This window comes from Equus quagga, chromosome 7 (assembly GCF_021613505.1).
Source record: "Equus quagga isolate Etosha38 chromosome 7, UCLA_HA_Equagga_1.0, whole genome shotgun sequence".
Lineage (NCBI taxonomy): Eukaryota > Metazoa > Chordata > Mammalia > Perissodactyla > Equidae > Equus > Equus quagga.
In genome coordinates, this window is record NC_060273.1 from 34,623,557 (window position 1) to 34,640,228 (window position 16,672).

At 39.4% G+C, this 16,672-nt stretch overlaps 1 protein-coding gene across 1 annotated transcript in view; it reads left to right on the forward strand.

The window, feature by feature from the left end:
• The window catches only part of LMTK2 (lemur tyrosine kinase 2), a 95,803-nt gene that overhangs the window by 25,426 nt on the left and 53,705 nt on the right, over window positions 1–16,672 (forward strand). Inside the window, 3 exon segments of the mRNA XM_046668054.1 lie at window positions 6,178–6,302; window positions 9,311–9,455; window positions 15,582–15,655. Coding sequence (XP_046524010.1) covers window positions 6,178–6,302; window positions 9,311–9,455; window positions 15,582–15,655 — 344 coding nt within the window.

Genomic DNA, 16,672 nt, shown 5'->3' on the forward strand with positions numbered 1-16,672 from the left:
CCTTGTCTCGTTCCTGTTTTCAGGGGGATGGTGTTCAGTTTTTGCCCATTGAGTATGATGTTGGCTATGGGTTTGTCGTATATGGCCTTTATTATGTTGAGGTAGTTCCCTTCTCTGCCCATTTTGTTCAGAGTTTTTATCATAAATGGCTGTTGGATCTTGTCAAATGCCTTCTCTGCATCTATTGAGATGATCATGTGGTTTTTATTCCTCAGTTTGTTGATGTGGTGTATCTCGTTGATTGATTTGCGGGTGTTGAACCATCCCTGTGTCCCTGGTATGAATCCCAGTTGATCATGATGTATGATCCTTTTGATGAATTGCTGAATTCGGGTTGCCAAAATTTTGTTTAGAATTTTTGCATCTATGTTCATCAGCGATATTGGCCTGTAGTTCTCTTTTTTCGTGGCATCCTTGTCAGGTTTTGGTATCAGCGTGATGTTGGCCTCGTAGAATGTGTTAGGAAGTGTTCCATCCTCCCTACTTTTTTGGAATAGCTTGAAAAGGATAGGTATTAAATCCTCTCTGAAAGTTTGGTAGAATTCCCCAGGAAAACCATCTGGTCCTGGGGTTTTATTCTTCGGGATGTTTTTGATTGCTGTTTCAATCTTTTTCCTTGTGATTGGCCTGTTCAAATTGTCTGCTTCTTCTTGAGTGAGCTTTGGGAGATTGTAGGAGTCCAAGAATTTATCCATTTCCTCTAGGTTATCCATTCTGTTGGCATATAGTTTTTCGTAGTGTTCTTTTATAATCCGTTGTGTTTCTGTGGAGTCTGTTCTTATTTCTCCTCTTTCACTTCTGATTTTGTTTATTTGAGCTTTCTCTCTTTTTTTCTTTGTAAGTTTGGCTAGGGGTTTGTCCGTTTTATTTATCTTCTCAAAGAACCAGTTCTTTGTTTCATTGATCCTTTCTGCTGCCTTTTTTGTTTCAATAGCATTTATTTCTGCTCTGATTTTTATTATTTCTCTCCTTCTGCTGACTTTGGGCTTTGTTTGTTCTTCTTTCTCTAATTCAGTTAGGTGTAGTTTAAGATTGCTTATTTGGGATTTTTCTTGTTTGTTAAGATGTGCCTGTATTGCAATGAATTTTCCTCTTAATACAGCTTTTGCTGTATCCTATATGAGTTGATATGGCGTGTTATCACTTTCATTTGTCTCCAGGTATTTTTTGATTTCTTTAATTTCTTCAATGATCCATTGCTTGTTCAATAGCGTAGTGTTTAGTCTCCACATCCTTGTGCCTTTCTCAGCTTTTTTCTTGTAATTAATTTCTAGCTTTATAGCATTGTTGGAGAAGATGCTTGTTATTGTTTCAATTTTTTTAAATTTCTAGAGGCTTGCCTTGTTTCCCAACACATGGTCTATCCTTGAGAATGTTCCATACGCACTTGAGAAGAATGTGTATTCTGCTGTTTTGGGATGAAGTGTTCTATATATGTCTATTAAGTCCAATTGTTTTAGCTTTTCGTTTAGCTCCACTATTTCCTTGTTGATTTTCTGTCTGGATGATCTGTCCATTGATGTGAGTGGGGTGTTGAGGTCCCCTACTATTATTGTGTTATTTTTAACATCTTCCTTTAGGTCTGTTAATAGTTGCTTTATGAACTTTGGTGCTCCTGTGTTGGGTGCATAGATATTTATAAGCATTATTTCTTCTTGATGAAGTGTCCCTTTGATCATTATACATTGTCCCTCTGTGTCTCTCTTTACCTGCCTTATTTTGAAATCTGCTTTATCTGATATAAGTATTGCAACACCTGCTTTCTTTTGCTTGCTATTAGCTTGAAGTATTGTCCTCCACCCCTTTACTCTGAGCCTGTGTTTGTCCTTGGGGCTGAGGTGTGTTTCCTGGAGGCAACAAATTGTTGGATCTTGTTCTTTAATCCGTTTTGCCACTCTGTGTCTTTTTATTGGAGAGTTCAATCGGTTTACATTGAGGGTGATTATTGATGCATGTGGACTTAATGCTGTCATTCTGTCGCTGGTTATCCGGTTTTTCTGCATTACCTTTGTTTCTCGTCCTGTGTGTTTTTGCCTACCCATTGACTTCTACAATTTCTTATTTGGGTTTCTTAGATTTTTCCTTATTTATGTTTTGTGTCTCTGTTCTGGTTTTTAGTTTAGTGGCTACCCTGAAGTTTGTATTTAGAATCTTGTGTATAATATAGTCCATTTTCTGGTGGTCTGTTACTTACTTGGCCTAGACTGATTTAGTCCCTTTCCTCTTCCCCTCCTAAATTATTATTTTCCTCTCTTATTCCAACTCGTGTTATGAGTTTGTGGTTAGAGTGATAAGATCGTCTTTGCTTTGGTGGTTTCCTTCCCTTTATCCTAATGCTATAGTTGAATATTTGCTATCCTATTCTGGTTCTATCTGTCTCCCTACTCTCTGGTTTGTGACCCCTTTCTCCCTTTTTTTCTTTTTTCAGGTATGAGAACCTTCTTGAGGATTTCTTGTAGTGGAGGTCTTTTGGTTACAAATTCCCTTAACTTTTGTCTGTCTGGAAAATATTCAATTTCTCCCTCATATCTGAAGGATATTCTTGCTCGATAGAGTATTCTTGGCTGAAGATTTTTATCCTTTAAAGTTTTGAATATGTCATTCCATTCTCTCCTAGCTTGTAAAGTTTCTGTAAAGAAATCTCTGAAAGTCTGATAGGAGTTCCTTAGTAGGTTATTTTCTTCTGTCTTGCTGCCCTGAGTATTCTTTCTTTGTCATTCATTTTTGCCGTTTTTACTACTGTATGCCTTGCAGTAGATCTTTTTATGTTGACAAATCTAGGAGATCTGAAAGCTTTCTCTGCACACATTTCTCCCTCAATTCCTAGATTTGGGAAGTTCTCTTCTATAATTTTGTTAAGCACACTTTCTGCTCTATTTTCCTTTTCTATGCCCTCAAGTATTCTGATAATTCTTAAATTGGATTTCCTCATTGAATCCACTATTTCTCTGGGATTTTCCTCATTCTTTTTAATTCTTAGTTCTCTTTCTTCCTCTGTCTGGAGCCATTCAGCCTGTCTATCTTCGATTATGCTAATTTGCTCCTCTATGGTATCTACACGTGCATTCAGGGAATCCGTATTCTCTTTTATCTGATCCATTGTATTTTTCATCTCTAGTATTTCTGATTGATTCTTCTTTATAGTTTCAATCTCTTTTGTGAAGTAACTCCAGAACTCATTGACTTGTTTCTCTATATTTCCCTTTGCCTCATTGAGTTTTTTGATGATAGCTACTCTGAACTCATTTTCACTTAGTTTACCTATTTCCAAGTCCTCAGGACTTAATTCTGTATCTTTACTGTTTTCCTTGTGGACTGGAGCTTTTATAAATTGCTGGATGGTTGAGGAGCGGTTTTTGTGCATGATGCTATTATTTGGTTGCAGTTACAGCCTGTCGCCACTAGAAGGGGGTTGAGATCCATGCGTTCTTAGCCCTCCACCTTCAGTCACGATGGCGGCACGCAGCACAGGTTGGGAGAGGAGGGGCACTTTCTCTCGCGCACCAACCTGGATTCTGATCAGCTCTCCCTCTCTGGTTTCCTGGGACCCTGGCTTGATGGGGTCCCCCCATGCGAAAGCTTTCCCTCGTTAGAGGGTTTCCACTGCACCGGCGGTGGGAGTCCTAGATGATCCCGCAGACGTGCAGCCCCTCACCTGCTCCTTCCCTCACCTGCGGCAGCAATCCCAGTCTCTAGGGGAGGGAACGAAGTTCTCTCCTACCCTGTTCCAGCTCCTCCAAGGGCGGCTCCAGCCTCTCCACCCTCCGTCGTCGTTTGGCTGCTGTGGGTCTCTGACGGTCTCTGTATTATTAAGAGTTATTAGTTGAAATTCAGTTGTTCCATTTTGGTTGTAGTTTGGAGGGGAGAGAGTCCCAGGTGAGCTCACTCTGCCATGTCGCTGATGTCCTACATGTGTGCTTTTTAAAATGAGAACTGGGTCTCTCTTGACAATCCTTTTAAACTGTATTATTTTTAAGCAACACAAACTCAAGGAGAAGGCTCAGCTGGAGTCCAGCCCCATTTGTAATAAAGCATGTTTTAGCATTGCTCTTTCACAAATAGACCTTTTGTTATTGACAAGGAACTTAGTCCTGTTTTCACTTGATTTTAGACTTCTCTGCTCTTCACTGAAGCTGTTTTGTATTCAAGAGTGTTTTGCTCACACAGGAGTTTGGGTTAGTTTTTATTTGCTTCAGGTACTATACTTACATTTTAAGAAAAAAGGGTGGTGTCGTTCATTGATTTGTCTCCATGTCTTCCACTTGGTGTGTTTGATCACATAGCCATAGACGAAGATTTTAAGGAAAAGTCTATTTCTAACCTAATTGTGGTAATCATTTTGCAATATATACATATATCAAATCATCACATTGTACACTTTAAACTCATGTTAATTATATCTCAATAAAGCTGGGGAGAATAAAAAGGAAAGTTTATTTCTTAGTAAAACACCCGTAGGTGAAACTTAATAGTTTGCCCTAACAAAGAAAAAGTTCAAGATAGCCCCAGTTGAATAAGATGTTTTCCAGAAACTAAGTCTTTGCTGAAAGTAAGATGTGAAAATATGCTCTAGATGGGGATTACAAACTTTTTCTGTAAAGGGCCAGGTAGTAAAAGATTTTAGTCTTTGTGGCTCACCCGCAATATGTGTTGCTAATTTTTTTAATTTTTTTAAAAACAACCCTTAAAGATGTAGAAATCATTCTTAGCTGGTGTGTGTGTGTGTTTGCGGGCAGAGGGTGTACCCCTGCCATGCAACCACAAGCTGTAGATTGCTGATCCCTGCTCCACTAGAAACATTCCTTATCATGATCAGGGCTCCTTGGAGAAGTTGCTGATTCTAAAGCCAGAGAAGAGAAAATACAAGAGGAGCCTGGAGCTTCCGGTAGTGCCAGAAAGTGAGGAAGTGTTGGAGGGAAAAAGAAAAGGGGGGAGCATGTCCAAAGGACCCAGCAGTCAACTTTAAAGAGTTCCCAGGGGCCAAAGCTGGAACAGTGTGAGCCACAACATAATGATAATATTGGATTATAAACCCAAAGAATAGAAAATAAATATCTATGAATCTGTAACTATCTAAATGAATGAACAAATAAGTGAGGGAGAAGGGAGAAGTCTTCCTTGAGGAAGAATTCCAAATAATGGTTGTAGAAGGAATGAGGAAAATAGACAATCACCATTAGAACATCACAGTGTTAATTGCTGCAGGCAAGATTCACTGACAAATGTGAAAATTGGTGTGCAAAACTTTAAGGAGACACAGGATATTTGCATAGCCTCAGAGTGTCTCCCCGACATGTTGATTACTGTAGTGGTTTTTACGTCTAGAAATTCTGTAATATTCCTCCCTCCAGGGAGTACAGCTTAATTCCCTTCCCTGTGAGTGTGCAGTGGACTCGGTGACTCACTTTTAAGGAAGAGAGTATGTAAAGGGAAAGTGGTAACTTTGCAGTGGTGAAACCTGGCAGAAACCACCTGACCACGTGATCATGGTTCTCATCACCAGGAATGAGGGGTGCCGACATCGTGTGTTCTTGACATGATGCAACAAGAAGGGCAGACCACTACTGTGGGATTCTGGATTCTTCCAAATGTCTATAACCTTGGTCCATTCTTGAGAAAATATCAGACAACTCAAATTGAAGGAAATACTACAAAATAACTGACCACTGCTCTTCAAAAGTGTCAGTTAGGAAACATAAGGAAAGACTGAGAAACAGCAGAGATTGGAGGAGACTGAGGGGACATGATGATTAAACGCAGCGTTGTTAGCCTGGATTGACTCCTGGAAAAGAAAAAGAACATTAGTGAAAAAAATGGTAAAATCCAAATAAAGTCTGAAATTTAGGAGTATTGTACCAATGTTACTATTTTAGTTTTGATAAATTTACCATGGTAACGTAAGACGTTAATGTTAATGGAAGCTGGGTGAAGGGTATATGAGGACTGTCTCTGTTGTTTCTGGAACTCTTCTGTAAATCTTAAGATTGTTTCAAAATAAAGTTTAAAAAAGACCCAGCTTCTTGTCCTGGATTAGTCATCAGCTTTATCTTGGGCACTTTAGCATTGTTTTGTTAACTCTTGATCCCATTTCCATCTGGTAGAAAATAAATTGGTTTACTTATATAAAGATGATTTTGCAATGGCCATGTTTTTAATATTATTTCTCTGTCTTTCCAGGTGAGGCACCTGCTGTGGAAGTTTCCTCATCCTTTGTGATCCTATCTGTGTGCAGTTTAATGATATTAATAGTGTTAATTGCCAACTGTGTATCCTGCTGTAAGGACCCAGAAATAGACTTTAAGGTGAGCACAGACAGGAGGAATGTTTAAAATCATCTTCTGATACATTTATCAATGGAATGGCTATGTATCACACTCCCTTGGGAGTAGGGGACTTTTTCAGCAAACTTTTTCTATAAGGGCCGGATAGTAAGTATTTCTGCCATTGTAAATAGTAAATACTGTGGGCCGTACAGTCTCTGTCACAGCTACTCAACTCTCAACTCTGCCATTGTGGTGCTATGTCAGTCATAGACAATATGTAAGCAAATGGCCCTGTTCCAGTAAAACTTTATTTATAAAAATAGGTGGTTTGGATTGGTCCGCCAGCTGTAGTTTGCTAACCCTGCCTGAGAGCATCGTTGACAATAACTCTTTGTCTGTTTTAATTGATTTTGCTAAGTGAGGAATAAAGCATGATGATTGAATTCACTTGCGATAAAGCCTAGAAGGAAGGGCAGGCTGGTTTTGATTTATTTCCAAACTTTTGTGCACTGATGAATGTGTGGTTAAGATTATTGAGGCCAAGGGATCCCCCAGTGTGTTTTGTATATGAAGAAGAACATCTTTCAGTTTACCTCTTGAGTCCATTCTTGAGAAAATATCAGACAACTCAAATTGAAGGAAATACTACAAAATAACTGACCACTGCTCTTCAAAAGTGTCTCCCTAAGGGGGAGAAAAAAAGAATGCTGCTGATTGTAAACCCTGGGGAGTGGGGGTTGGGGAGTGGCTGGTAACATAGAAGGGCTGGCGTTGTAGCCGCAGATGGGTAGAATCTGCCAGAAACCAGCTGGGAAATCCTGCTGTAGAGCTTACCACATGCCTGCTGGCTTGTATTAGGGCTCAGTCAATACTTGTTGAAAAGGAATACATAGGAAAGAAAAAAAAAAAGGGATTCATGCGTGCAGAGAAAATAGTCCTTAATGTAGAGCCCTACTAGCTGTCCCCAGGGCCACTGGCTCAATTTGGGGAAAGAGAAAGCTGTCTTGTAGCTAAAACCTTTTTAGTGGATGCAGGAACCTTATTTCTAGAGTCTCACACCTGTTTCTGTTATGTGTTCTCTTTACCTTGAGTCTGGTGGCAGCTCTGAGGAGGTAAGGACATGTGCCATCCTCTCGGCTCCACACTAGCATTATACACACGGAAGGTTGAGGACAAAGGATGACTGGAGGAGCAGACTTCACTAGCACAGATCATTGCCTTTAGAAGATTTCACCCCAGACATGTAGGGCTTTATTCATGACATCGGCGCCTAGGCGCTAGAATCACTGCAGACACTTCGTGGAAAATTAATGACTGTGCCACATGGGGACACAGTGGCAGGCAGAAAATCTGTGTTGCTTGACTTTCTTGCTGAGGGGCTTTGCACAGACACCTGGCCATTTGGGGACAGAGATAAAGTCTGGTCAGCGTTGCTGAAGCTGAAATCTCGTGTCTCTCCCACGTGTCATGGTGCCTCATTCCTGCCTTGGCTTGTTCCAACCCGCCTGAATCTCAGCATTGACCCAGGGAGTTTATAGGAGGTCCTCTCCAGCTCTGCACACTATGTGATGGAGGAAGATCACTGTCTGTAATTTGTGGGTTTCCTTTAGCTTTAGAACTGTGCACTTTTAGAGAGGAGTGGTCCCTGGGAAGTCATCTTCCAGACCAGGACGCTACAGTCTGGTAAAGTAAGTGACCTGCCCAAGTGCCTCCTCATAGCCACTGGCATAATTTAGAAGTGACCCAGTCTTCTCTCACAGCCTCATTTATAAAAAATTATACTGTTACCTCCCTGAATCTTTAGAATCATCTGCTGCCTAATAGTATATCATGCTGCTGCCGAAGTTTTGAGTGGCATTATCTTTAAGTTAGAAGTGATGGATAAAGTCTTTTTTAAGGAGAGAACCTTTAGGAATGTCCAAATGGAAAATTGAACAGAGCTCTCTGTTTAAAGGTACCCTTATAGATTGAAGTTATGCTACCTCATTGTCCTGCTCCCCCCTCCCCTGTCACACATGGCAATAACGTCCTAATGCATTTGACAACGTATGAGATATGTGAGAATGATATCCTTTCACGTGCACATGAGAACATGAATGTTGTGTCAGAGAAATCTACCCTTATAACTTAGTTTCTTCCTTGTATGGGCGCCAAGGGGGAAGTGGTAGAAAAGGAAAATGGAAAGAAGGGTGTTCCATAGAGGAATGGAAAACAGTCTTGTTCACTGTTCTGTTATCAGCTTCTGTCATGGTGCCTGGGGGGTAATACTTGTTAGTTAACGAGCAAATGACCCTGCTAATCATCTGTATCTGTGTTAAATTAACATGACCTCGAGTAGACCCAGCTCACTGGAATAATAGGAAGAGTCAGGTTAGCTTTCTGCTGAACACAGTTCCTTAAAAGGTTTCCACAGCTTTATTGGTGCAGGCTCAATTTGAAAGTTGCCGTCTTTAGAAAACTGGATGTCCTTAGAGTGTTAATTGCACTTACATGCTACGCAGTTTTATATTAACCTCTGTGGTTCAGATCTTGATTGTTCTACCCGGCTTAGTAATTTTTCCATTGTTGCTCTTTCCAGAGAAATAGGACTCGCTTAAAAAATATTTTTGCTGTCTTTTCACTGACCTTATTGAAATGTGTATACAATTTAAAAATAAAATAAATTTGTTTTGATTTAGTATGCAAAGAGATTTGTGAAAGTGAATTAAAAAAAGAATAGATTAAACTATAGTAACTTAAGAGTCAAATTTTGAACCTAGAAGAGTATTTCCATTTTAAGTTCTGTGGTCATTTTAGAAAATTTTGCATTCAACTTTAGGCTGTCAGTTTAAAAAGTTACATAAAGCATGTATAATTTCTTTTCAAATCTTATTTATCCTGCTATATATGCTCTTTACTTGAAGTAAGTACGAATTGGAAAAAAAATTATGGCAGCATATTCCAAATGAATGAATAAACGTTCATATCTTAAATGTTAGCAGATGTTTTTAATATTTGCTCTCAAACTGATTTATATTGGCTATAACATTGCTCTTCTTTTATGTTAGGAATTTGAAGATAATTTTGATGATGAAATAGATTTCACACCACCAGCAGAAGATACTCCCTCCGTTCAATCCCCAGCAGAAGTTTTCACCCTTTCAGTACCAAATATTTCACTACCAGCTCCATCACAGTTCCAGCCTTCTGTAGGTAAGACCTCATGTCCTAATGTCATATGTTGGTGAGTTATTTCTGAGAAGTGAGAATGGGCGCCTTGCTGCTAATCATAAAATAATTGGGCTGCCTGTCTTCTCTGCTTGCTTTTCCTTCTGCTTCCTGGTAAAGCTGCATTCTAGTGCTCAGGCCCATTGCATTCCTGCAAAAGCTGAGTTCTTTCCTTTTGGACCCTGGGTCTGGTGTAAGAGTAAACTAGTGTCCTCGATTCATTGAAATGCAACTCTCAGACAGAGCTCCTGGCCTGTGTTTTGGTAGACAGGCTTCTCTGCTGGTTCTCCACACTGCTTGTCTTGCTGAGTAGGATCCTACTGTCTTCTCCTGGGATGTCCTGTGTTTGGGGAAGAAGCATATATTTGGATAAATTAATTGGGTTGACTTTTCATCCTAAGATAGAGGTTTGATTAAATGTTACTTGATTTTTTGTTATAAAATTGAATATGACTGGTGGTCCAAGAATTAGGGATTTCTAAGACTGCCAAGAGTGTTTGTAGGTGCCAGTCCTGCCTTTTGTGGTACTGTGCCCACAGTGGTGTCTGTTTAGGGCAGTATAAACCCAACAGTTGATTATACTGCTGTAGGCGTGTCTGACTAAAAGAAAAAGTAACTTAAAACATGACGCAGCTGGTGCATTTCATATAAAATATTTGTAAAGTTAGGTGTATTTAACATTTGTAGATTTCGCAGCATTAAGAAAAATGACATGTAGTATTTAGCTTTAATTTCTGTAAGTAACAATACTACCATTACTTCAACCAAAATAGTGAAGTTTAAAAGGAGTCTCATATGTCCCTGGGATAAGGTAAACGTGAGTATACTCAACTCTAACTAGAAATATTGTATCTTATATCTGCTTACTTGATAATATACTTTAGGGAAGTCCTGAGAGGCTTCTCCAGGCCTGGAGTCTAACTCTCAGGAATTTATTTCAAGTAACAGAATCCTAACTCAGCTCAGCATATGTAGAACAGGGAATTTTCTGATCCGTGGAACCAGCCCCTGGCAAGAGCAGGGGTTAAGCTGACTTAGAGACAGCCAGAGCCAGGTACTCAGGCACCGTCAGCACTACACATTCAGTCCACATTTTCTCTTCTCTTTGCATGTTGGCTTAGTCTCGCAGGCTTCTTTCCTCAGTAGGGAGCATGGCTGCTGCCACCTCCAGGTTCATATCCTTGTAGCGTTACAGCCAGACAGGAAAGGAACTTCTCTCTCCTCTGGCCAGAAAGAAAACCCTCGAAGAGCCATTCTGGTTGGCTTCACCTGAGTCGGATGACGTGGCTATTGCAGCACTCTCTGGCAGTATAAAATGGAACCAGGTTAAAGTCGATGTGTAACTTGTTAAATTATGGTAAATCCATACAGTGGAATATCAAGTGGTCCTATAAAAGGATGCAGGTGAACGATATTTGCTATGAAAGATATTTGTAATGTATTAAGTGAAAAAGGCTCACCACATTCCAAAGCAAGTCTGGAAGAAGCTCTACCTGTTTTTTCCTTTTTTCTCTTTTTAAAGCATATTTTATTTTTTGAATAGATAATGTAGTTACATGGTTCAAAAATCAAAACTTAGAAAGGTACATATGGTAAAAAGTCTCTCTCTAATCTTCGACTCTGACCTGACCTCCCACCCCCACCTTCCCTAGGTAACTTCTTGGTTTCCTACACATCTTTCCAGTTTCTTGATGCAAATATTCCCCTCTCTCTACCTTTTTTTAACTCAAAGGTGGCATGGTAAATATATTATTCTGCATCTTGCTTTTCCCGCTTACCAGTATGCTTTAGAGATCTTTCCATAAGAATAAAGAGAGCTTGTTTATTTTTGCTAACAGGGTCATACTATGTAAATTGTCTGGACCTAGCACAGTTTATTTCCCAGTCTCCTATTGATGGATATTTGAGTTGTTTCTAATCAAAGCTTTTACCTATGCGGGTTTGCACGTTGTTGTTGTGCTAGTATACTTGTAGAATAAATTTTTAAAAGTGGGTCGCAGAGTACATGTGTTTGTTATTTTCATGGATATTGCCAACTTACCCTCCGCAGGAGTTTTGCCAAGTTATATTCCTGCCAGTTGGGTGTCAAATGGTATATTCTGTTGCTATTGAAGCTAAATTGGTATCAGTTCAAACTAGATTGTTCTAAATTTAGGATGATAACTGTAATCTCCATGGTAACCACTAAGAAAATAGCTAAAAAACATACAGAAAAGGAAATAAGAGGAAATCAAAAGTATACACTAAAAATATTAAATATAAACAAAAAATAATTTTTTTATGAACAAGGATCCTAATTTTAATATAGCCAAATTTAATCTGTTTTTTAGAGTTAGAGTTTTTTCTGTCTTAAGAAATGCTTTCCACAAAATATAATGATGTGCACCTGAAATTTATATAATGTCATAAACTAATATTACCTCAACAAAAAGAAAAAAAGAAAGAAATCCTGTCCTATTCTGTAATCAAAATGATATTTAACCACTTCCTTTTCAATATTTTAAGGTTTTTCTTTGAGATTTAAATTAATTTAAATCCATAACTCATCCTGAAGTGATTTTGAGTATGGTGTTAGGAGAGAGTCCATGAGTTTTCCTTGTAGCTTACTATGTCTTTTTCAGCTTCATTTATTGATTGGTCCGTCCTTCCCTCTCTGCTTTTTAGTTCCATATGTGTGTGCATCTGCTTTAGGCTTTCTATTCTGTTTCATTAGTTAATTTATCAATTCCTTGTCCCAGTACCACAGTATCTTAATTATAATAGCTTCATAATAATATATGATTTTCAAATATTTTCTCCCATTCTGTGGGTGGTCTTTTCACTCTTTTGGTAGTGTCCTTTGATACACAAAAGTTTTTAACTTTGATGAAATCCAATTTATCTGCTTTTTTCTGTTGTTTCTTGTGCTTTTGGTATCATATTTAAGAACCACTGTCTAATCCCAGGTCATGAAGATTTGCTCCTATATCATCTTCTATGACTTTTAATAGTTTTAGCTTTTAAATTTAGGTCTTTGACCCATTAATTTTTGTATATGGTATGAGGTAAGGGTCTAGGCTCATTTTTTTTAATAGTATTTATTTATTTATTTTTGAGGAAGATTAGCCCTCAGCTAACATCTGCTGCCAATCCTCCTCTTTTTGCTGAGGAAGACTGGCCCTGAGCTAACATCCATGCCCTTCTTCCTCTACTTTATATGTGGGACATCTGCCACAGCATGGCTTGCCAAGCGGTGCCATGTCTGCCCCTGGGATCCAAACCAGCAAACCCTAGGCTGCTGTGAAGCAGAGTGTGTGAACTTAACCCCTGCACCACCAGGCCGGCCCCCAGATTCATTCATTTACAGGTGGATAGCTAGTTGTCTTGGCAACAGTGTTTGAAGAGACTGTTCTTTCGCCATTAAATTGTCTTGGTACCCTTGTTAAAAATCAATTGACCATACTTCCCTGGGTTTATTTGCAGACTCTCAAGTGTATTCCATTGATCTGTATGTTCATCCTTATGCCAGTACCACACTGTTTTGATTATTGTAGCTTTGTAGTAAGTTTTGAAATTGAGAAGTATGAGTCTTCCAACTTTGTTTTTCTTTTTCAAGATTGTTTTGGCTATTCAGAGTCCCTTGCAATTCCATATGAATTTTAGGATCAGTTTTTCCATTTCTGCAAAACAGGCCTTTGGAATTATGTGTGTGTGTCTTTGTGTACCATTATGATCCTCTTCTCATTCCCGTTTGTGTATATTTGTTAGATATCTTCTTAGTGATTACAGTGGGGATTATACTTATCTTAAATTTATAACAGTTGAGTTTGGATTGATACTGACTTAGCTTTAATAGCATCCAGAAACTCTGCTCCTGTATACAACTCAATCCCTTTGCTTTATGTTGTCGCAAATTACATCTTCATATGTTGTGTGCCGATTCACACAGATTTATAATTTTTTATGCATTCATCATTTAAGTAAGAAGTAAAAAGAGGATACACCAAAAATACGATAACACTGGCTTTTCTATTTACCTATGTAGTTACCTTTACCAGAGATCTTTATTTCTTCATATAGGTTCCAGTTACTGTTTGGTGTCCTTTTATTTTAGCCTCCGTTTAACAATTGTAGGGCAGGTGTATTGGCAGCAGACTTCCTAAACTTTTGTTTATCTGGGAAAGTCTTAATTTCTCCCTCATTTTTGGAAGATAGTTTTGCCAGCTATAGAATTCTTGGTGAATGGTCCTTTTCTTGCAGCATTTTGTATATGTCATCTCGCTGCCTTCTGGCCTCCATGGTTTCTGATGAGAAATTGTGTGGCAGTCCTTGAAGATCCCTTGTACGTGATGAGTTGCTCTCTCTTGCTGCTTTCAAGATTCTCTGTCTTTGGTTAACAGTTTGATTATAATGTGTCTCGGTGTGAATCTCTTTGAGGATATCTTACTTGGACTTTGTTGAACTTCTTGGATGTGTAGATTCTTGTCTTTTAACAGATTTGGGATGTTTTTTGCCATTATATCTTCAAATATTCTTCCTGTCTCCTTTTCTCTCTTGTCTTCTGGGACTCTCATTATGTGTATGTTGGTCCACTTGATGGTATCCCACAACTCCCTTAGACCTTGTTCATTGATTTTTTTCATTCTTTTTTCTTTCTGCTCCTCAGACTGGATAGTTTCAAATTTGACCTATATTGAAGTTCATTGGTTAGTCTATCTGCTGAAATCTGTTGTGGAACCCTTGTGGTGAATTTTTTATTTTGGTATTGTACTTTTCAGTGCCAAGATTCTATGTGGCTCCTTTTAATAATTTTTATCTGTCTATTGATCTTGTCTACTTATTGGGAAATCATGTCCATGATTTCCTTTAGCCCTTTCAGCATATTTAAAAGAGAGTTAATTTAAAGTTTTGTCTAGTAAGGCCAGTGTCTATGTTTTCTCAGGGACACTTTCTTTTAAATTTCTTTTGTATGTGTGAATGGACCATACTTTCTTGTTTCTTTGCATGTTTTGTAGTTTTTTGTTGCAAACTGGATATTTTGAATAATATGATGTGCAAAAAAGAAGAAGAGAAAGAAAACAACAGAAAGTACTCTGGGTCCTTGCACCTTGGTTCTGTGTTGGGGCACTTGTCACCCAGGCCACTTACTGCTCTGCCTTAGCCTTCACTTCCTGCTTGTGCTGAGCATGAGCCAGAGGTGGAAGCTTATATTCTTCTCAAGTCTTTTCTGAGTGTGTGTCCGTCCCTGAGCATGTGTGTGGCTCTCTAGGTTCCCTCATATATGCAGTAGTTTTTCAAAGCCCCCATTCCCCCCAAAAGTCTCACTCCCCAGCATTTCCCCCAAAGCTTTCAGCATGTCTGCTGTTTGCCTCAGCTGTTATTTTTTGCCCCAGGTGGCAGTGCCTTGTTCATTTGCCTTTCAGTGTTTTTAGGGAATGTGTAGCTGCTGCATCCTGATAGAGTTCGAGTTAGGTGAAACAAAGGGAAGCCACTTCCGGCAGTCCTTCCAGGAAACCCTAGTGTGGTCAAACGAAACAGTTTCTTGGGAAGAAGGTCCATTCTGCTCCCTCTGGAGCCAGTACCCACACTGGAACTTGGCTCATCTTTAAGACTGCTGCTGTGCCGGGGGAGGGAGGTGGGGCCAGGGTAAATGAAAAGCCACAAAATAATTCTGCCCTGTTTCAGTGGTGTTTCTTCTGGTTCACTTCAGTTGCTGTAAACCTTTGACTATCTTCCATAGTTTTGATAAGGTGGGTGCTGACAGTTTTTGACAAGATTTTTAGCATTTCTAGGAGGGACAGTCCCCAGAGGGCCCTATTCCACCATAAAACTAAAGACCAAGTAAAGGCCAATGGAATGGTGAGAATGGTTATAGTGGAGTAGTTGGATCAGAAGAAACAGTGCACTGTGTTAAAGAATCAGGGTAGGATACTCATTCAAAAATCTTGTCAGTTTTGAAACTTGAAATTGTTTAGCATTATTAGTTTGAAAGAGATGTTTTATGTATTTCTACCTTTATTAGCACAAGCATTAAATTTATGTTAGTGTTTGTACTTTGTAGGTTATATGTTTAATATTTATTTTATTTCCATTAAGTGCTTATATTTAGTTTTTATGTTCTTTTTCCTACAGAAGGTTTGAAGTCTCAAGTTGCCCGCCACAGTCTAAATTATATACAGGAAATTGGAAATGGCTGGTTTGGAAAGGTAAAATGTTGTTCGCTTTCAATTTTTCCCCTCTTGGTTATACTGTTTAGAATTTAAAGCTAATTAAGAATTATATTGTGTGACTTCTACATTCTCTCTAGATGTTAAGTACCAATCGAGTTTCCCCATTGCCGCCTGACACTGCACGGGAATGCGAGCTTCAGCAGTCCTGGTGTACAGGCTTTTCCGAGCAGGGCTTTTATTTAGATACCAAAGACTTTTCTGGACGGTTGGCATAAGAACAGTAAGAAGGGGAAAGAGACCAGAATTTCGGAAGCTTTTTATCCTCCACAAGTTAAATTATTTGTTTTTTTCTTCTTTTCCCCCTGTCTCCTTAGTTTTCTTCCCCCTTCCCCATATGGCACTTAAAACACTTTAGAATTGTAGATGATAGACTTTTTATAAGAGGAACTGTTCTCTGTTCCTTGTAGCGTGTCGAGTGGCCTGTAGTCACAGTGCTTTGTTGGTCTTTTTACCGCAGGTTGCTCAGGAGGAATGATCTTAGTCTGGCGGCTGTTTCCGTGATGTAGCAGTCGTTCTCTGTGGAAGGTTCTAACTGAGGGCTGGTTGCACCATAGGCAGGGCAGTCAAGTCGGGAAGATGTATTTGCTCTGTAATCAGCCATCTTGTGTTTCTTGTCTTTTCCATTCAGAGTTGTCTGTCAGTCCTGCATCTTTGATGTTGTCCCAACTTCATTAGTTACCAAGTCTTTTAAGCCATTTAGCAAAATCTGTTGTGTATCAGGCGTTGTTCTCGGTGGTGGGAGGCGATCTGGAGGCAGAGGGTAAGTCCTGGCCTGTGGAGTGCTGGGAGCGTAGCAGCAAACAGGATAGAGCCCTGGCCTGCCAAGGCTTAGATTTCTGGGGAGGCGCTGATCAGACAGGGAATAGTCAGTGGTAGGAGACAAGCTCAGAGGGGTGTAGGGGCGCCAGGTGGTGGGAGATGTTCTATGCATTTAGACTTTGGCTTTACCTAGAGTGAGATGGGAAGGTCCAGAGTCTGAGAGACGACTGATGT